General features: G+C 39.2%; 1 protein-coding gene across 3 annotated transcripts; it reads right to left on the bottom strand.

The window, feature by feature from the left end:
- Positions 1–682: 682 nt before the first annotated feature.
- Positions 683–21,472, bottom strand: SPDL1 (spindle apparatus coiled-coil protein 1). Of its 3 annotated transcripts, XM_062629211.1 has the most exons (13): positions 21,109–21,279; positions 20,023–20,070; positions 18,054–18,229; positions 16,649–16,825; positions 16,144–16,338; positions 15,676–15,825; positions 15,016–15,114; positions 14,037–14,147; positions 11,338–11,478; positions 9,764–9,873; positions 8,509–8,696; positions 7,231–7,576; positions 683–1,418 (listed from the first exon to the last, which is right to left on the bottom strand). In XM_062629211.1, the coding sequence occupies exons 3-13, from the start codon at positions 18,210–18,212 to the stop codon at positions 1,274–1,276; spliced, it is 1,821 nt and encodes a 606-aa protein (XP_062485195.1). In that variant the 5' UTR covers positions 18,213–18,229; positions 20,023–20,070; positions 21,109–21,279; the 3' UTR covers positions 683–1,273. The 3 variants fall into 3 exon arrangements, with proteins under 3 accessions (XP_062485195.1, XP_062485193.1, XP_062485192.1); XM_062629209.1 differs by lacking the exons at positions 683–1,418; positions 21,109–21,279 and adding an exon at positions 21,450–21,472 and having other exon boundaries at positions 6,569–7,576; XM_062629208.1 differs by lacking the exon at positions 683–1,418 and having other exon boundaries at positions 6,569–7,576; positions 21,109–21,284.
- Between the last annotated feature and the right edge of the window lie 485 nt (positions 21,473–21,957).

Genomic DNA, 21,957 nt, shown 5'->3' with positions numbered 1-21,957 from the left:
ACTATAATATTAATGTTCGTATGTACAGTCAAGAGTCGATAGATAGATGTTTTCTTCCTGTAATGTCATGGAACATCCTAATAAAAGTTAACAAATAAGATATTCTCAGTTTATGCAGGCTTAATTAGTAACAGTAACTTCTTAGATTGATGACATGCCACAATTAGATTCTGTGATGCACAGATTTCCAATTATCTTGTTCAACAACAGCAGTAACAGTCACCAGGCTGTGCCTAAATTTAACTATGTAGAAATGTGCTGGTAACAAGTTCAAACTGCACTGCAAAGTGACAAGCCACATCTTCAGTCACTTCAAATGGTACAGTTCAGTACATATGGAGATGAGCAACTGACAGCAAAGCACTTCAGTGTGCACAGTTAACAGACTCCAACATCACTTCTAACCAGGCACAGCTGTAAATGAGCACATCCCAACACTTGTTTTAGACAAGTGCATTCACAGATTCATCAGGTACATCTAGTGAGTGATTTCTCCAAAAGCTTCCTAGACTATTGCATACAAGAAACCACAACACATTGACTTCCCCCCACCACAAACTAACAAACATCATCATGTTTCTACAGATTACTTAACTCCAGATGTGGCATCTACAAGGTACATTTGTACATTATCTAGAAGTATTCTGATGGCGGAAAACTCACAAATGCAATATGGACTACATTTTAGAAAGGAAGAGAAATAAAGGTTTATTTTAAATACTGGTACAGACAAAAGAATTTGTAGTTTCAAAAGAATACTGTCCCACAAAAATACATAGAGGTTAACATGCACCTTTGCAATCAGGTCTGTCTGAAAGTAGAACAATTACACATAAGGAGGAAAAACAAGCCATTAAGAATTCTGAGTCCAGGAGGGAAGAAATTCAGGAGCATGTGGCTTAGCTGAATTCTGCATCAAAGCTGTCTAGTCTCTCTTGCTCAGGGCTGACCCCTCTTATGTTAAGAGACCTGTAGCAAGAACTCATCTTTCAGAATAGCACTGTGCTTCAAACAAGTAACAACTACTACATGTTTAGAGATTTAGCCAAGATTCAAGACAAGGTAACACTTCAGGTGCCAGGGAACCATCAGATGCCCTCTAGGATGCCCTAAGGTATCAAAAGTGCAACTCTCATTAATGCCACCATACTCTTCACAGAGCAGGCAGATCAATAGTGAAGTCTAGAATCTGTACATTCATGTGTGACAACAGTTTACTCAGTATTGCCTGCTGAAGCAGGACTCCAAATTGTTGAGGCGCCTTCCAGAATTGTTATTGCTGAGCACACTGCGTTCCAGAAGTTGCCTTAGAAGATACATACAACGTTGCGTACTTTTCCGTTTTCTTCTCAGTTTTGATTTTATTTTCTTTCTCATCTCCTTTTTCCGTAGTTTCAAAGCTGGATTCAGCTGTTAACCTATAGGCAAAGCAACCATTCTAAATACACATTTTGTTATTGAAAAAGAGGGCTAAGATAAGAGTTTCAAGCAAAGTCAACAAGCCAACTGGCATACAAGTCCATTCATATGCTAAGACAGAGCAAGCAGTGCTTAAGAGTAAAATGAGACTAATATAAAGCATTTTTATATCAGTCCTAGTCACATCTCATCACTTAAAGTATCGCCTTCCCCTCTCATGCCCTTGCCTGCTGAAATGTTTGGTAAAAAAGGTCACAGAATGTATTAATGGGTTGGGATCAGCCTTTAAACCTCACAAATGCACAGTGCCCGTGCCATGCACATACAGGAAATCATTCACAAAAGCACAACTCAAGTGAAAAGTCCCAGCAATGGAACACAAACGAGAGGAAGTCAAACATTCTGCTTTCACACAACCAAATCAAGGACTACACTGAAAGCAATATATTAGTTTCCCCCTAGTGCTAAATTACCACTGCCTTTATCTTAATGCCCAAGTATTTGAAACTAAGTTGTTTCAACAGGAAAACAATTATTTTCAGGCTCTGAACGACATCATTTGCCACTGACATGTTTCAATTCTGCTGTGACTGTAAATGGTAACACAGCTGCCACACTGCTGTTAGAGGCAAGGTAACAATGAGATTTAGACATCTGAGCACAACTGGGTGTTTTGATTACTTCAGAATTACTTCATAATCATACAAATGTGTCATTAGAACAGACTGACAAATAATGGTATTCATTCAGCCAAATCACATACAATGAGTTGATTATCATACACAGCCAAACAAGTTATGGAAAAATCAAATTCCAAACAAAACATCACTTCACATACAAATACTATGCTACTCCACCACTACACTAGCAAAAGCATCTCTCTAGTGACTTTGTGGATTTCTAGTGATCTCAAGAGCCTCCAGTGAGCAACCTCCTGCAATACAGCTGCTTTCAGTAGTGGGTTTCCAAACAAGAAGAGCTGCTATGCAGCTGCTGGAGATGTATTTGCAACAGAAATACACAGCTGAAGATGAGGACTATGAAAGGAGCTGTAACAAAGGCTTTTTGCGAAGTTTAACTACAGATTTCCCCCCCAGTCAATAATATATCGAACTATTCTTATCCATTGCAAGCAACCTACATATTATACCTCAACAGACTGAAAGGAAGCTATGCCTTGCTATGCATCCTCCTAGGCCAGCAGTGTTGCCCCACCACTGCTCTTCATTAAGTTCACCCCTGTAATTCTAATGGGTAATCATTTTTGTCTATGGTTGGCTTTTCCCCAGCTGCTCTCCCTTTTAGCTGTGCTGCTACTTGCAAGCAGCCCAATAATCATATGGTTATCACAAGTAGTAATTATTTGGAAAGGGATAAAGTCCATTCTTGGTAATCTGGATCTGGTTAGTGTTTAGTCTGGAGTTCAGCCCATGCTTCCCTGGCAGCTCTATCTAGGATAGAGAGCTTGTTCCTGTGGTAGATGCTTTTCATTTGTCCCTCCACTATGCTACCTTAAAACAACCCTCTGTCCAAGGCCACCAGAAACAGTACTCCAGCAGCCATAATTTCCAGCAGGAATTTCCTGTAAAAATCCAGAACAAAGAAATAACTCAAACCAAAAAGCCAAGTCAAAATTTAATTGACCTAAATTATATTCTAAAGCAGCACAATTGGGTTTTATACAAAATACTCCGTTTCTATGTTATAAGGTAATTCTGTTAGTGTACAGTGTAAGAACTGTGGAAATCAAATTCACAGCAGAAACACAAGATTGCTTCATAGCATTAAACAGCTATTAGAATTTCTTACTTGGAGAGACAAAAGAATCACCTTTGCATGCTCTGAATGCACACCAGGATGGTTACACGAGGCAGCAAACAGTGAGTTAACTTCCTCAGACTACAGCCACCTTAGTAAATATCTGAAGTGATTTTATCAGAGGACTGACATTGGCTTATGAAAATGGAATGAGCCATTTCATATTATAAGCTACACTTCTATGTTAGTGACAGCTTTTTTCTAAATCGGCAATCAATCACCATAATCTACTTCATTACGAAAACTCTAGTTTGTGACAGTGAGTATTCAAAAATGCCTGAATATTCAAATCATTGAGCTTTAATGTGACAATGGACAATACAAGCAAATAATTTTTTCCTCTTTCATTCTAAGTCTTTCATAGTTGGCCTGCAAAAGCCTCTGGATGATTATTCTGCAGCCTGAGTTGCTGAACTGCACTTTACTTAGCATACTGAATTACTTTTTGTTGAAAAGAACACATTTTACTAGTGTTTGACAGATCATGTCTACAGGCTGGTACATATCACAAGGGACAAATGAGTGAGGTTACAGAGATAACATTCTCAAGTAAAGACCTGATCATCACCTTCAGATTAATTCTTTTCTACCAACCTTTATGATAACAAAGGAGCAGTAGCGACCAAATGTTATAAACTCACTGCAACCCCCATTCCCCTTGTGCCACGTGGTAAGGAGGCGGTAGAAGTTGGAAATGAAGGAGTAAAGTTGAATCTGGAAAGAAGGGCTGGGGATCAGGGGTTAGATAGTTTCTATTCTTTTTCACTGTCCCACTACTTGGAACTGACAATGAATTCTCCAGCTATTCCCCAAGTCTGCTTTGCCCACGACTAACTGATCCCTGTCTTGACCTCAACCCACAAGCTTTTTCCACCTTCTTTTCTCTCCCATCCTGTTGAAGAGAGGGAATGAGAGCAGCTGGGTGGGCAGTTGGCAGCAAGATATTAACCCACCACAGTCCTCATACCAAGGCCAGCTCACAGCATTGAACACCCCTTAATAGCATTGGCATATTTCATCAAGGGTTAGCACAGGGCAAGGGATGGATCAGAAAGGAGAGAAGGCAGTTAAACACTCTCACTCGAAAAGACCCATTTGTGAAACTGTGACATGATTCTATGAAGCTTTGACTTTATAGACTCCAAAAACTAGATGTAATGGGGGCTCCTTCTACCGATTCGAGTAAGACAAAGCTCCCGTCTGATGACGCTGCTTGGTCTCCTGAGGATGAACATCATCACTAAAACTCCACAGAGTACAGTTATCCACATCTCCTGCTGAGCCAAATGGCTACAGGCATTTGGACCATGTTTAAATGAGGTGGATTTGGTGTATATAATCCAACTAAATTTAAAAAAGCAAATAAGCTCTTAGGCACACAAACCCTTCTTGAGATCAAACTAAAGCAGACAAGCTCAAATCTAAATGCAAACTAAGTTGGGCAGCAAGGTCTGGTATTTGCATATCGGTGTCAAACATGAAGAAAAGCATTTCAATGCAGAATTGTGTCTTTTTACTCACCAGCTGGCCTAATACAAGCCATCACTGCCTATAACCTTTGCATTGCCTGAACTACAGTAGCAATTCACAATTAATAATGACTTAAAATTTCAATCTTTACTCTCAGGTAGTATGTTCTCAACATCCACATGCCATAACATAATCAGCACCACCACCTAAATCCAGTATTTCAGTTTTTACTCGTTTTAAGTACACACATGTGCTGCAGATACAGACAGATGCTCTTAGCTCCCCCTTACCCAGCCTCATTTTACTCAATCACGTCAGCAAAGAAGCAGCTTCAAATACAGAAATCTGTCACCCATACCAATACATACCGATCACTTCTGAACACTTCATCACCCCCCCACAAAGATAACAAAGCTTTTCAACCAACCCTTCCTAGAAATGAAGACTGCAATCCTTTCACAGTTACTATGACTTTTCACTGCCACGTTTCATAGATCAGTGATGACAGAGCTAGGCTAATGTCTGAACTACTCCACTTGCAAAAATATCCCCCAGGACCACAACAGCCTTCTCAGCTGGAGCATCACAAAGTAAAACACTGACAACTGCCCAACATTTATTTCCTCCCCAAAGTCTCCATTTTCAGGGTCCATTTTCTCCATGCCTGCTCAAGTTGTCCATATTTTTTGTGTCTTTGCATTTAGCTTGTGTTCCTATCTAGTGTCTGGCCACATCCACCACAGAACACTCCAGGGATTTGGAGTTTAGAAACCCAGCCTCTTAAATACTCAGATTTTATCAGGATTTGCTATTTCATAATAAATGATAACAGTTGAGGGTTAAGTAAATCCTCAATCTTATCATTATCACTAACTGGGGAGTTAGTATTTCATTATCATAAAAATATGAATGGAACCTTCTGCCTGGATTTGTTTTTCACAGGTTCATACCACCATTGAAAACAACTTAAAAACTTACATGGAGTTATGTGACTTTTTTTTTCCTGTTGTGTTGGTGATTATACTTTTTAAATCCATTGATTTATGATTTCTTTCTTATTTGAGTCAACAGCAATGGGTGCAAGATTAGAACCCTATGAACTGACTTCACCTTCCTCTAGTACATTTTTCCACTCACTCTGCTTTCAAATATCAACTCCACAAAATACTTTCCTCATCCCTCTCTGGTAGGTTTCCCCTTCACTTCGCATAAACCGTTTCCAACAACTTCCTGTTGGCAAACACTGGATCTTCCTTTCCAAAAGAAACAGGAGGAAATCAGTTGACCTCTTCACACCCTGGTTACAAGCTATCTGTTCCTTGATGTGTACAGAACACCACCAAAACACAACACCATCACTAAACTATACAGCATTTCCTCTCAACTTGCACCCCCCACATTTGACCTCTGTGATCTTTCCTTGTCTCTAAATCCCCACATACTTTGACACAGCCCCTTAAAGTGCCAATTCTGCCATATTCTTTCCAGACTGTTTCAAAACATGGTACTGTTTGGTTACTTTAAAACTGTTTATCACATCCAATGCGACCTTGAATAACTGATTTGACAGTCAAAAAAAAAATCAATCCAGTTAAAAAATTAATGCCACTGATTAGGGTATACCACACAGATTCCCATGTTATACCTTCCTCCACCTCTCAAGCTGCTGTCATTTTAGAGTCAAACTATTTCTACTAGCAGACATTACCAGGTTCTAAGCTCCAAGTATCTAAGTTATCCCAGATTCCCCCCCCCCCAAACACTTAAACACATTTACAAAGATTATGAATACGAACAGAATACAAAAGCATTAGCTGTGAAAGAGAAATTAGCATTCCTTTTACCAAGGTAAAAAAAGTTTAAGGTAATTATTGTTTGAAGTTACTTCATCTATCAAAAAGTAACTGAAATTCTGTTCAGGGAAAAAACTTGATCTTAATTTACCAGTTGTGTTTATAGTTATCATGCATCCAGATTATGCAAGTCATTTGTCTGACAAAAAGCATCATAAATTGTCGGTTTTCTCATACAATGCAAATTCTGTTCATCTAATTCAGGTTAATAATTACTTAAATAATTTCTGGGTTTCAGCTAAATCTTGAAGTTGATGAGGGCTGAAATTCAGTCTGAAACTGAAGCATGACAGCTATTGCCTTTATTACATGATATGCTACAGGCATGTGGTAGCTCTGAAGGGACCAAGAAAACAGAAGAGCTATTTCTGACATCAGAGGAAACAGGGGACGCGCTGTCATGCTACGTGCACACCTTCAGCATTCTCAAGCAGCGCAAAAGTTATTTCAAAGATTGTTACAGTTTCAAGAGTCTCTTTTACTAGTCATCATCTTAGTCTTTCTTAAAGGTATTGAGAGGTTCAACGCAGGCAGCCGGAGCTGAGGAATTACACTGCATGCAACACTGAGGAAATAGATAAAGAAGTGGATAGCATAGTTCATGCAGCGAAAGAAAAGAGATGCAGGTCTGTGCTGATTGCCTTGAGCATAGACAGAAGCCGACACTGACCTGGGGGCAGCTGAAGTCAAGGAATTGCTTCCACTTCTGCTACATGAAGTAAAGGCATCATGATTCTTATCTTCAATTTTAACTCTCTTTCTTTCTCTTTCAGGTTCAGCTACTTTCTGCATTACTTGAACAGCCATATTCATTGGCGCTGCTTCAGGATCATGTTTTTTTTGAGAAGCACCACTTTGCTCCAAGTTCATGGAATTCATCTTGATTTCTTCCTTACTTGGCAACTGAGTAAGAGCAGCTTCTTTTACTGAAGTATTTTTGCTGTCCAAGTATTCACAAGTATTGCCCACTGGAGCCTTCTCCATCCTCTTTTTAATTTTAGTGCCCATAAATAATTCTAAGAAAAAAGGAATATATTTTTTGTACACAAGTGAAGCTGGAGTTAACTTGCCCACCAACATGTTCAGAATAAAGCAAATAAAGAACATTTTACATGACTAAAGACCTTGGAATAATTCTTCATAGATAACTCACATCCCTTAAAGACTGTCCTTGATCTAACCTGTTACAGTAAGTAAGCATCGCAGTAGACGTTAGGTTGAAAAAGAGACAAAACTCTTTCTCCCCATTCACTCCACCTTTTTACCAAGGCTTTCAAATTACATGATCTGCACTACATGGGAATGCTCTATTATGTTATCTCCATTTTGGAGGCTCCTGAGGTAAGCTTCCACAACTAGGTTTTCAAAATTAAATCCTCTGGGCATGGGCAAGCATCAAAAGCAATTCACCCCTCTGGGTCCCCATTCATTCTCCTCCACCGGCTGGAACTCCCTTGTTTCTGCACATACCCGACTATCAGCTGGTTTTTGAGGGAGCCTCTGCTGTCAAAATTTAATCCACATTAGCTTGAGCTACTAAGCAGTTTTTCCTCTAAATGCTTTGCACAAAGCTCCTTTCAAGCTGCCTGCATTCAGAAACCCAGCACTTCTCATCAACAGATACTACTACTTCGATGAAAAGCATCTCCTGAGAATCTGTTCCCACCTACTTGACTGTGGTTATCTATAAAACTGCTGAACACTGTAACATGTACTTTTTTGTCTCCCAATATCAGTGTTTGTATACATACTGACATAAGATGAGAAAGACAGGACTTTACTATTTCAGTTCAGCAGGTTTTGGACCAGGTTATTATCACAGAGGCAGCCATTTAAATATTAGTTCATATCTTAACTAATCCAGTGTTTCCTGTTTAATGTCATTCACCTTGCAAAGGTTGAGAAGATCAGAGATTTCATTTTTCCCATATAGAAGAGTAGCATTTACCTTCAGGTTCATACTTCATTTTTAGCTCATCCAGCCTAACTCGCAAGTTCATATTTTCACTTTGGCAAGCTTGCAAACACCTCTCATTTGCAAAGAGTTTCCTTTCAACTTCTAGAACCCTTTGGCTCTCGTGCAGAGCCTTCATCCTCTGTAAAGACAGTTCATTTTTCAAGGTTTCTGTTTCCTTGCTGGGGTGGGAGGAAAATGATAGAGTTATACAGGTTCTAAGTAAAGCAGTACAAAGTCAACTAAGCATTCTGCACATAAAATTTGGGATTATACTGTAGTAGGAAATGCAAGAGACCTCTTCCAATACAATGAAAGTTTTCACTTGAACTTCACATAAAACAGTGAGTTTAGTTACCAGAGATAAAACTCGTGTTAAAAACAAAGCTGTATGCTGGCTTAGGAAACCTTCAGTAACCTAGAAATTCACTCTTTCACTGGGGGTTTTCTAGTATAAATTTCCTGTGTATAAATTACTATAATTACTCCTGTAACAGACAATACAAACTTTACACAGAGGTGTTACTTTAAATACCCAACACAAAACCAGTTATGTTAATACTCAGTGCATTTCCTTGCCTCTGTTTCAGAGGCCATTAACTTCCACATCATAAGCACTGAATCTGCATTCCTTGGCAGTTCCAAAATACTTGGATCATGCCAGTTTCTCGTAGCAGCACCACAGTGAGGCAACAGACTTATCACGAATTCACACAGCAGACCATTGCCTCCTGGTGCATGTGCAATACTTCAATCTGAGGGGTCAAAAACAGTCCTCAAGACTATGGACTTTCTAATTGATAGATATGGAACTCACCAGCCAACAAATACAATTAAAAAGTCCAATAAACATTTCAAGTGCTATTATCTGGCTGTTTTTAGAAGAGAAATACATAAATACACCCTGTAGTCTTGAAGAAGCTTAATATAGTTCCCTTACAGATTATTTTATTTAATTCTCAATTAGCCTGCATCTTGGAGCATTAACAATAATTCTAGAAGGCAACAAGAATTAAAAGTAGTTCTGCGGCTATCCTTTTGCAACAATAACTAAAACCAAAACAACTCACAGTCCCACAACAAAGACAGAATGGCTCCACAACATTGGAGAATAAAACAATGAGTATATTTACACATACAATCAGTGGATTACATACAAATAGTAACAAAAAAGGGAGAATAAGACCAAGTGGCTAGAAGTTAACCAGACTACAAGCAATATCTAGGCCTTGGACCATTAGGTACTTACTTGGAGTTGTCAAGTTTCATTTGCAGTAAATCCACATAGTAACCATCTTCAGACTCCCCTCCTTTTGAGCTACAACTAGCTTTGGATTCTTCCACATTCTCATACAAAGTCTGATAAAGAAAAAAAATAATCAGGTTGTCAAATAGGGACTTTTCAGAGCACTTTAACTCAGTCCTCAGGTGACAGTGTGTAGGTATTTCTATGGAGAAGCCTCATCATAGAGGCATTTCAACACACAAGAGAGCTCAGTTGCTCCAAGTACTTCCTCACTGGTTACAGATGTCAGATAGCACTGAAACTGACAGTTCTCCCTCATTCACCCAAAGAAAAATACAAAAAGCAAGTTAGCCTAACCCTAGAAGGTTTTCAAGTAGCACCGAAGAACAGTTATCTTCCTTTCAACTAGAAAATACAGGCCATTTAGTTAACCTGCAGGGATTTTGTTTCAGTCTTTATTTCTAAGCTTCAGCAGCTGGACCCCAAAGGAACACAATGGCCAAGCCCTCAAAAATCAATTACATCTCTTCAACAAGAAAGCTGGTTCATAATAAAGATGCCATTAACACAATAAACTTCCCATAAAATACAGCAGTAACATGTGACATTCTCGGGGCTTGTTTCATGGGCTTTTTTTCTTTTTTGAACAAGCAGTACTCAAGGTTTAATACTACCAGTACTTTAGATGGTTATTTAATCAATTATTTAATTTCCTGACAGTACTTATCTATGGCACTGAGACAAAGAAAAATACTCATCAAACTTACATGTGACAGAAGTGGTAAAGCAATTGAGCTGTCTAATTGCTTACCAAAATGGGTTAAGCCTAGCTTTATGCCACCCTGGTTAAATGCAGAAAAGAGGATGCATAAGCTGATATGCTAAGTTTACATGCCACAGCTGTGATAAGAAACAGCCAAACTAGTCCATATATATATATACACACAAGAAAGCTACAGGTTTTAACTCTGTATACACACCAACCTCAGTAACAGTACACACAGGTCTTCTTGTAATATTTTGGAAGGGGGAAAAATATAACAACAAGGTGATACCAACTCTCACACGAGGACTGAAGAAATTGCTTTAAAGGATGATGAAGCAAGTCAGTTTTTCTAGCAAAGGGCATGCTTCAACTGCAAAGTTGAGACACATGAAAAAATAAACATCTAAGAAATCAAATATAACTGAGAAACTAAAAAGTGGTAAAGCCAAAGAACACACAGTTGAAGGGTGAAATGGCTGTGCCTTCCAAGAAAAAAAATCAGGTCACACCAGTGACCTTTGCCACATAGTTGAATTTAAACACAAGTAACTATGTAAAATACAAAGTTGCGACACACAGGAACCCAGAAAAGATTGTTTTCCAAACCAGGGACTAGGTGGTATAGAATGTCCTGCTTCTCTGAGCTTCATAAGTGCATGTTCACCAGCTGTGAAATAAAACTTTGTTTAAATAAAGTTGTTTGGATTCTTTTCAAACATAAGCATGGATTTCAGATAGGTCTCAGAATCTTCCTTATTCTCATGCTTTAGCTTCCGATTATGACTTCTCCACTTAACTACTGTCCGCATACCTTAAATTTTTCTAGCTGCCTCACTTTCATAAGCAGATCTTGTATCTCACCATTCTTCTGCTCTAACATTGACTGCAAGCGTTCCAGCTGATCAAATTCTGCTTGAGAGCCTTTCAGCTGGAGCAGTGTAACCATCTGCAGCTACGAGAAAAAGGAAAACAAAATCTTTACAACAAATACTGGGTTAAGTGACTGAAAACCTCAGCCTCTTACCCAGAAGAATTAAGGGTATGGAAGCCTTGTCATTTTAATCCTGAATATATTCTTCACAATTACCACCGTAAGCTGACACTAGGAATCTTTAGGACAGCTGAAAGCTTACGGAACAGCTTAGTCCTGAGGTGTCATGTCTTTCCACATATTGACTAAGGAACCTATAAATATTCTGTTGAGGACACACACAACGTTTCACACTCAAACCATGAACACCTAGTCACCAACTGCAGTCCAAGTTGTTTCAGAGCCAAAATGCATCTATTGTGAACATCTTACTTGGGAAAAAAAAAAAAACCACACTCTAGTTCATCAATGAGTTTAAAAACCTTTTTTTTTTTTTTCAGTCATCCCGATTCTGAGGTATAGCTAACACTAAATTTGCCTTCTGTAATACCAATCCAAGAATTTTAGATGTTCCTTTAGTGGAACACACCCTTTTAAGCAAGGCAACACCCTCTCTTATTACAAAAGGAGAAGTTTATCAACAAGTCTTGCATTTATAGCAGATTTTTCTGATGCCATTAACAATATCATCATAGTACAAGGACATTAATACATACAGTCAAATGTGATACATCAGATGTTCAAACATGTGGAGAAACAATATGAAATGCAATAACAGAAAGACTTCGCAGGGATTTAGAGGTAACTGTAGCACTTTTCCCAGTCCAGCCAGTACGGATAAGGTACCAATGTAGGACACTTAGAGAAATCACAGGGAAAGGACCAACTTAAATTAAGACTACAGATTAACAGAGAAAAACAGAGAAGAGCATTTCCCTACAGAATCTCCTATAGCTAGTAAAGGAGGTCAATGATCCTGTACACAAACTAGAGCTAAAGAAAGATTGAGGCATCTCCTCATGGCTCCTACAGGACATAAGGGAGGCAAAATTTTAAGCTCCACTAGCTGACTAAAGTTGTCCTTACATTTCCCAAGCCTGCAGACATTAACCTATTTTCCTTTTGTTTACAAGCCCACTTGCTAACTGGCAGAACTGCAGATAGCAGATTTAAAACAAAAAAAAAAAAACAACAACCAACCAAAACAGAAACTGTAAGGGATACTGTGGGCTGTGGAAAATACACCAGACACAGTAAAACTTTCCCAATAGCACTGTCTACAACCTGTTCAGGAGTCAGATCTACCGAAGTCATCAGTAAATACCAAAGTCAGGCATTCTGACAATTACAGCTGCAACAACAGTTAAGTACACTGTGGGAATCGGCTGCTGAATGAAGCAATCAGTTAGCTACAGATTGAGCTTTAACATACAGCATCATAACACAGCACAAAGTAGAGAGGATCCTAACAGGGATCTAAGATAGCAAGGTAAGCAAAACAGCTGTCTTGACAAACTGCCTGTCTCCAGGGTTGACACTGCAAGAAACTGAGTACAAACTGAAATTCCAAATAAAACCACTAAGTAGAAGAACAGTGACAGCAATTTGCCTCAGTTCTTGGTCAAAATCTTCAGTATTAGGAATGTTTTTACACCAGTCAATTAGTATGACTGACATACCCTCATGTTACAAGCAGGGCATTTCTGAAGAAACAGATCCTATTCAACCACCCCCTCAAGTATCTAGCTCTCAAGGTCAGATTTAAGTAAAAGATAATTCCTTTGCTGCATCAGCAGTTGTCTTTTTTAATTATTTTCCACCTACTTCTCCTCACAAGCCAGGTAACACAGACTTACTATTGTCAGTGTTACTCCTTATAGCTATGGATATTTAAGCACTCTCCTCAAACTGCATGTTCAAGTATTTGAACAAATGAAAGGATCCACACTTGAGCTGGAAAATCACAAGACCAACATGAAACCAGTTGGCAGTTTTGGAGCATCCCCTTCACATTATCTTGCAAATTAGCTTCTGCTAACTCATTCGCGACAGTATTAACCAACAGGCTCACATCCTATGGGAGTCTAAATAGTTAAATAGTTAAGACAAAAGTTATTACTTTCTCTTGCACTACAGATAAGGTCAGAAAAATATGGGCAAACAAAACAAGAAAGCAACCTGGACAGAAGGAACAGAACAGTATAATGAGAGGACAGGGCACAACCCCTTTTCCTTACGTTCATTCCTAGCAAACATAGTTAATCCACAAGTAAACAACTCAGGTAGTACAAGAATTAGATTTAAAAAAAAAAGACATTTTCAAGACTAACTGAATGCTGGTTTGAATGACAGGAGTTGTGGTTTACCCATTTCACAACTATTTCAAAGTAAGCAAACACAGCACCTTCAGTATAACATGAAGTTCCAGGATAAAGTAGCAGCACTACTAGCAACAGAAAAACATTGGCGTACCATAAAAGTCAAATAGCACAATGACATCTCACTTACTTTCTCTCCCACTTCCCTCCCCCAGACTACTATAACATATTCAGAAGATAACCAAAGCCCCATCCTGTGCACCAAAGCAGCACCTTGTCAGACCCCAAGGAAACCCTGCAGTATTGCAGTAATGGTCATACCTTCATTCTTTGCAACTGTTCTCTAGTGAACGCATACTGCTTTTGTAGGGACTGATATTTTACTTTCACACTGATCAGCTGCCGTTCCATTTCTGCCCTACGGTCCTCCACCTACAGAACATTGTTAGCAGTTATTACTACGAAAATGATAACATGACTTCTTGTCAAGTGGATGATGAGTTTTACATGAGGTGTTACCTAGCAATCCATGTTGGTTCTGCAAATACTGCTTTTCCAGCAAGCGTACTTGAAATGATGCACTACTGTCAATATCTCTGAGATAAAAGTGAGCACACACAGTTGGAGCAGCTGAAGCCTAAGCACTAAAGTGCAACAAATTTACGTTTTGATATCCAAGTAACATTGCATATGATTCAGTGCTGCTGTAGAATAGGTTTATCCATTGGCACGAGGAAAAAAAAAAAAAAAAATGAACTGTGTACTAATTTAACCCATTCCCTGGGTGCTACCAGAGAACAAAATAACTCCCTATGCATTTAACAGTGGCTGAACTTCTATTCAAAGAGCTAATTCAAAAATTCTCCCAAACATGCAAACATCCAGCCATTTTCAGCTTGTTTCTAAAAGACAGTATTCATCAGCATCTTCTTATATTTCACATACTATCTTCTACACTAAAGACCAGTTACCAGCTGAACAAAGCTACTAAGAGCTAAAAGCTGCTGGCAGAATTGTCATGAACTCTCAGTCCCATCTTCTATCTTGACAGCAATGTAACTTTAAGTTATTCCATTCAGTTTATTAACTCCTCAAATTCAGAGCATGCATAAGAATTGTTTTCAATAGGTCAGTCCCCAGACAGTTCAACAATGAAGTAACATTTGAGGATCAGAGATTCCTGCTGGCCAGATCAGATACAAATACTTGAATATTCTCAATGTAATATAAGAAAAAAAACCCTTATGAAATATTTCTTCCCTCCTCTGTATATTTTTGGTTATCTGTAGAATAACTGTACCTCAGCAAAGAGAGAATTGCCTTTTCTTGTAGGGTCCAAAGACTGCTGCACTGCATGATCCAGCTGAACCTGAAGCTCCTGATTAGCTTCACGAGCTTTCTAGATTAAAGCAAAGAGGGTATTAGCCATTTAAGCATCTGATATACTGCATGTATGAATTTAATCAGATGATTTTACCTCTTTCATTTCCTATGCCTTTAGCACAGACTATATTGTACTGTGGTACTTAACTGTGCATACAGTTCTAGTCAATAAGAGAATCAATTTTGCTTCACTATTAGGCTTAATATTCCACTTTATTCCTTACTGAACTAATGGTACTGAGACTATTAGCCTTGTTCTGTTGTTTTGTCACAAATCTCTACTACCTAGTACAAAATTTTCCAAGGCATTCAGTAGAAACTTGAAATAAAAATCAAAATTCTATCAGTGACCTGTGAGAAGGTCCCATTATAAGACAGAATTCTGCCCTGCACAGATCTTCATACACAGCCTTCCACAAACGAAAGCCAACAGACAAGAGTATTTAGCAAGAAGCAATACCAAAGATGACGAGCCAATATCCTCCCCCTCCAAACTCACACTTCACTAAAAAGTTAACAGCACAACTTGTGCCATTCAGGGATCATCTACCACTGTTGAATAACATGAAGAGAATACCTCTAATGCATTGCAGTAAGAAACAACTTCTTTTTCCCTTTCTTCTTTTTCTCCCTGTAGACGCTCCAGCTGATTACGCAGGTTACTGTTTATGAGTTCTAGTTGTTCTTTACCATACTCTAGTTCATTCAGCTTCTCTTCAACACTGGCCTAAACAAAAAACAAACAAACAAAAAACCCCAAACAAATAAAAAGTATAAAATAAAGTATTTTTAAAACAATAAGCAGGACCATGCGAACCAAATAGCATTGTCAGTAGCCATTACTTTTAAAACCAATTATTATCTTGAAGAGGTTGTATGGCCTTAAAATACAGCAAGGCCATTTTGTTCAGTACGCATTCTCTGAATAGTCAGCCAGTCATAAGGTAGCAACGTACACAAAGTACTGAAAACTGAAAAGAGCAAAAGTGCAGGATTTTATCTTCCATTAGCCTACACTGCTAATCATTAAGTATTAGTCACTCACCTTCACACTTTCTAGTTCAGTAAGTTCTAGCTGAAGACTGAGCATTTCTGAAGACATGGTCTCATGTACACGCTCAGACATGATATGTAATTCTTCTGACTTGGCAGCAATTATTTCCTTCTGATGCTCTACTTTGTGCCTCAGTTGTTTCTCAGACAGCCGGGTTTCATCTAGTTCTGCTTTCAGGCTCTCCAACTTAAAGACAGTGGATAAGTAAGTAGTACCATTTTAAAACAAACTCTTGCAACATACAATGCTTTTGACTGTTCTAACCACAGAAAATGTCTTAGAAATACAACGTAAGAGTAAACTCTTGAAAATAAGCTATGAAATTTTTTATAATTAACAATGTAACTATGCAGATGTTTGCTAAAAAATAACCAAGCAAGCTCCTACACATCGTAACTATTTGAGCTGTTTTGGTAGTAAATGTGCAATTATGAGTTAAACACATATTCTTTAAAATGCTATTAGCAACATTTTAGCTTTATATTAGTTGGCAAACCTTGTTTTTAAGGTCACTGATTTCTTGTCCATAGACCCTGGCGAGCTGTTCTTTCTGTTTATCCAGTTGCATGCTTTGCTGCTGCTTAAGGGAATCACATTCAAAACTCAAGCTTTCCAACATTCGATTCTTGAGTTCAATTTCTCTCTGGAGAGAATATTTCTCTTGTTCAAATTTCTGAAAGAAATAACAGACTAATAAAGCTAGATGTAATATTTATAAATGTTTAGGGAGCAGTTTACTCAATACAGGCTCAGCATCAAGACACTCAAAGCCTCAAACCTGTAGTTCACTCAACCTTTTGTTAAAGTCCCATTTAGGGAATCATCAGACCCGTGTTTTAAAAAAAGAAAAACTGCCCTGAAATTTTATGGCTTATTTGGTTGTGCAACACTCTCTTCCTCATGGGAACTGTGTATCTCTTTGCACCCCCCACTAAGGCTGTGGGCATCTTTTCCACAAGTGTTAGAAATGTAGGGAGAGCTTAAGGTGCCCTTCCTACCACTATGGAACCTAATTATGTTAGAACTTATTACAGTCCATTCAGTGTTTCCCTACTGCACAAGGCTTCAATGTCTGGTAAAGACACCTAAATTGTCTACTGCTCTGAAATAAATCCCACAGACTATACAGACTTCTACAGAAGAGTACACAGACTTTTCTCAACGTCCCTTGTGCCTACTGTTAAAACTTGTGCTCATGGTAACTATCTTGGCTCGCAGATTTCTAAGAGAACCACAGATTCAAAAACTTAAAGGAATCTGTAGGATAACCACGGTTCCCACACAAGATGCTGTTCCACTGCATGAAAGCAGACAATTCCTTCCCTCTGCCCTTGGAAGTTATCAACTGATATAGCTCAGACAAGCTTTGTCCATAATTGTGCTCCAGCCTGTAACATAGGATCACAGCCTACGGATGCAGCTTCTCAACAGACTAGCTACCACAGGTGTTTATCAGCAGAAAAGTATGATCCTTCCCCTCTTCCTTATCATTTATGCTTTGCAGCAGCAAACAAGTTTACAAGAAGTGGAAGAGATTTTCCCAATTGGAATGTTCTCAAACAATTGCTATGAAGAATACGGTTGACTAAGTACTACTTCTGTATTTCAACACTATACTACTCTTTTCTGAGCTGTAAAGAAATGTAATAATACAAATTAGAATCCCTCAGTATTTAGAATATTTGAAAAAAAACAAGAATTCAATGTTACAGTCTTGCTGCCAGTGCTCCTTTTATAGCTTCAAGTGATACAAAGCTTACAGGGAGAGCATAACAGGAATTAATTACTAAACATACCCAAAACGCGTACTTTAAGACAAAAATAGCACTTCATATTAATTTTACATTCCTACATGGGAGAGCATAACAAAAAAACATAACAAACTCAGTTTAAAACATCACCTCTGTTTTTTCAGTCAATTCGCGACGTGTTTCATCCAACTCATTTTGAACTTCACTTTGGGACTCCAATAAATGCAAGCCATATTGTGCTGCCTTTCTTCGTTCATTCTCTGCTTCCTTGAGTTGGTTTTTAAGGCTTAAAATGGTCTCAGTCTCCATTTTTCTTCCTTTTTTTACTTCAGCATAGCAAACACAAAAGGATTAAAAAATACACTGTAGTAAGTGACAGCAGTTAATCTGAAAGAAGTGATTGGATTTCCTGTCTTAATCAGGATACAAGGATGTATTTTTGCATTAAGACACAAAAAAAAAAAAAGACAGCCAGGAACAAATACTCCTGTGAACAGTGAAGTAATAGCTATTTCTTCAATAAATTTGGTTAACACCTAACTATGCCTTAACTAATAGCATGCAACAAAACAACTCCTGTGTACAGACCAACTTCCTAGCCCACCAGAACCGGAGTTAATCTTTCATATAGCTACCTTGCCATGTATAAAAGAGAGGGTTAGGAAATAACATTGAAAATACACTTCTATGTATATGGCTGACAATATTTCCTGTGGCATTAGAAATAAACCCACAAATATATCATTTATTGTGTACACAAATAACAAAATCCATTTAGGCAGCTGTATGAGGATAGTTTACTCCTAGTAACATTATGTGGGATACAGAAAGAGATAAAGGTGAAGAGCCAAAAATAGAAAACCTGTCAAAAGACAAGGAATTTTAACACAGATTTATTTATTTGTTTATAGTGCTTAATGGAGTCTTTCATGTCTTTAAACTTCAGATAACCTGCTGCAGGTAACCTACTTAATAACTGCCACCTCTACCATGTTTCAGAAAATTCACCTGTTTTATTCTTGTATCATAACAGAAGACACAAGTAAAGGTAAATTTTGCAAAAATTAGTCAAAATAAATCCAAACATGCAATTTTAAAAAAATAAAACTTAAATTAACACCATAAGCTTGCATGACTGCTTGCTCCCAAGTCTACTAAACCAGCACACTGCAAACAAATCCTATTAAGACAGAAAATACTAACCAACTCATGCTTCTGAACAACAAAAATTCAAGAGTTCCCTCAAAGCATTCAGCACCAATGATGTACAAATAAAGACCACCCCTGCAGTTTATTTTTCAAAGCCAAGGTTCATATTTTTTTATATAATTCAAAGATTAATGGAACTTTTCATTGAAGGTCTTATTCTGTGCTTTTGCTTTTTTACATAAGGAATTTAGTTGCTGCCATTTTTTACTAGCACATATATTATTCTGATGTATATTATCAAGATCCTGATATTAAAAGAGCAAATTTATATAAGAGTATTTTTAAGAGTCATTATTGTAATGTATAGCCTTCACTTTTTATTTTTGCTACCTCTTGTTCTACATGGGTAATTCTTACTAGTTACCTAGCTTCCTATAAATGGAAACAACTTTAAAATGCAGGAGTATATCAAGGCAACACTGTGCCAATTCCTTTCTGAGCTACAAGATAGAAATTATTAAATTCTTGTTTACTCATTTTCCAACACTTGCCACTGTTATCAGAGTTTAACACAAAGAGACTTTATCCAGCCAGGCTCCAAAGCCAGTTTTTCACATCTAACCTTTGCAAGGCTTGAAATACTATTTTTGCACACTTATGCTAAAGTAAGCCACTGAAAGACAGGAATTTGGCATACATACAACTAAGAATAAACAATATTACTACTGCAAGGCCAGGTACAATTCAATACTGAAACATTAAACAGTAAGATGAATCAATTCAAGCATATAGGTTAACCACTGGGGGCATGCATTTCACATTAGTAAAAAGATTAATTAATACTAATCACTTCATTAGCAGCATTTTAAAAAGAGCTTTATTTTCTGAACAAACACCATTATAGAGGCAACATAGCAATTTGATAGCTTCTAGCTTACTAAGCTAAACTTGAGTTACATTCTTAACTCACCTTCAGAAGTCCATTTAAGTCTTTCTTGACCTTATTCTTGAACTCCACCTTTAGAAATAAGAAAAAAGCGCAACTGTTGTCTAGTCCAGATGAGTACAAGCTGCCATTACAGCACAGTCCTCTCAATACAAACTTAAGGCCTGGGGCTGTCTCATGAAAATGCAGATCACAAGCTAAAACCCCACAGAAATGCAAATCTTATTCAAATTGGAGTTGAGGCAGCTGTCAGCTTAGAAACAGGCAAGCAGGCAATGTTGCCAAAGGACAGACGATCTTGCACCCTGTGGGGCAAGTAAACAGACTACACCCTGGGTCGCCGTTCTACCACACATAATTTTTAAGGGTTATTTGGGGATTTTTGGCTTGTTCCCTCCTACTTCTTCTGTCTATTCAAAATGCTCTCCTCCAGTTTCACACACAACATCTTTGAGCTCTTCATAAATCATTTACACAGAGATGTCATAAAAAAGATGTTAGGCTTTAATTTTATAGTTGAAGTTTAAATCATCAAAGCTGCCTTTAGAGCATAGACATCCTCAAGTTTTCGTTGTCAATTCTGGATGAAAATAAACAAGTTCAGGTAGCTTTGTTCATAAAGCTGCATTGTATAGGGTGGTAATTACCTGTAATTTAATACTATATATGAGGTTAAGTAAATTACCTTGAAAATAATGTTTCAAAAAGTAGCAAGATGAGCGGGTAGGAGAGAACATACTAGAAATCTGTCTCCATTTATCCTACTAGAAGTTACAAGAGGTCCTCACTTTTGGCTAATAATCTTCGAACATTTTATGATGGCTTCTGTGCTGACGGCTCCGGTCCTTGGTTATTCAACCATTTAAGCACTCCTTTATAAAAGTACTGGGGTAGGAGGCAGGAAAGGACTATTCTGGGGCGCAAGCTTCCTTTCCCACTAACTGCTCTTGTAGTTAACTGCTGTCCCCAGAGGTCACACCCAACGGCTCTCTCTGTCCTGATCTGCTCGCAGTTTTCTGACCGCTAACATCATTAGCGAGTTTCTCTCCCGTAGGGCAGGTATCCCCATTACGCTCCAGATCAGCTACTTTAACACGTCCAGGTCTTCACCTCCCAAATCGCACACGCCAGGTGAAACGTTCTCAGGGCTCCTCACCTCCCACAAAACCCGCTCCCTGGTGAGCAAGTCCCACACCGACTGCAGCGGGGGGCCGGCCAGCCCCGGCACGTCCTCTCGGCACCTCACACCCGAGCAGGGGCTTATGGCCGGTTCTGGCAGAAGAGTCCCCTTACCCATACCGTTAACCCTACAGGAAAAAACGGCAGAGGGGGAGCGCGCCCAACCCACTTCGCTTTACGCAGCACCTGAGGAGCCGCAGGGCACAGAACAGCTTTTTTCCCCCGGAACAACAGCGGAAGGCCCAAACAACGAGACCCAGAAAGGAACAGACCTGCAAGCCGCAGGTCTCAGACGTCTGCGGGGCGGAAAGGAGACAGGACCACACCGAGCCCCGCGGACCACCACCTACAATGGCCCTCAGGCGCACCCCCAGCTCACCGCCCGCCGCTGCCGCCGCTCCCGCAGTTCAAACTCGGCCCCGCGACACCGCCCCAAGTCTCGCGAGAGCTCCTGCAACCACCGGCCTGCTCCTCCTCCCGTCAGCTCCGCCCCAGCGCGCGTGGCGTCACCGCCCACTCGGGTTGGCGCGCTCCTGTGAGGGGCAGTGCCTGAGGCGGGAGCGGTGTCCGGGCGTCGCAGCCCTGTCCCTCCTGAGCGTGTCGTGTAGAAGCCGCTCCTCTAAGCTTGGTATGGTGCGGAGTAGGCAGGTGAGGTCGGTGAGGGGGGCGTTAGCGCAGAGACCACGGGTTATGTTCAAAAGGAAAGCGGAGGCAGTGAAGTTAGCAGCCCAGCTGTAGGTGACCGGCCGTACCTACTGAAGAGCGCAGGAGACTGGAGGT

This window comes from Pezoporus occidentalis, unplaced genomic scaffold, assembly GCF_034315485.1.
Source record: "Pezoporus occidentalis ecotype Australia unplaced genomic scaffold, CSIRO_AGI_Poc_V1 ctg33, whole genome shotgun sequence".
NCBI lineage: Eukaryota > Metazoa > Chordata > Aves > Psittaciformes > Psittacidae > Pezoporus > Pezoporus occidentalis.
The sequence above is the reverse complement of the archived record's forward strand: the minus strand, read 5'-3'. Positions and strand labels throughout refer to the sequence as shown.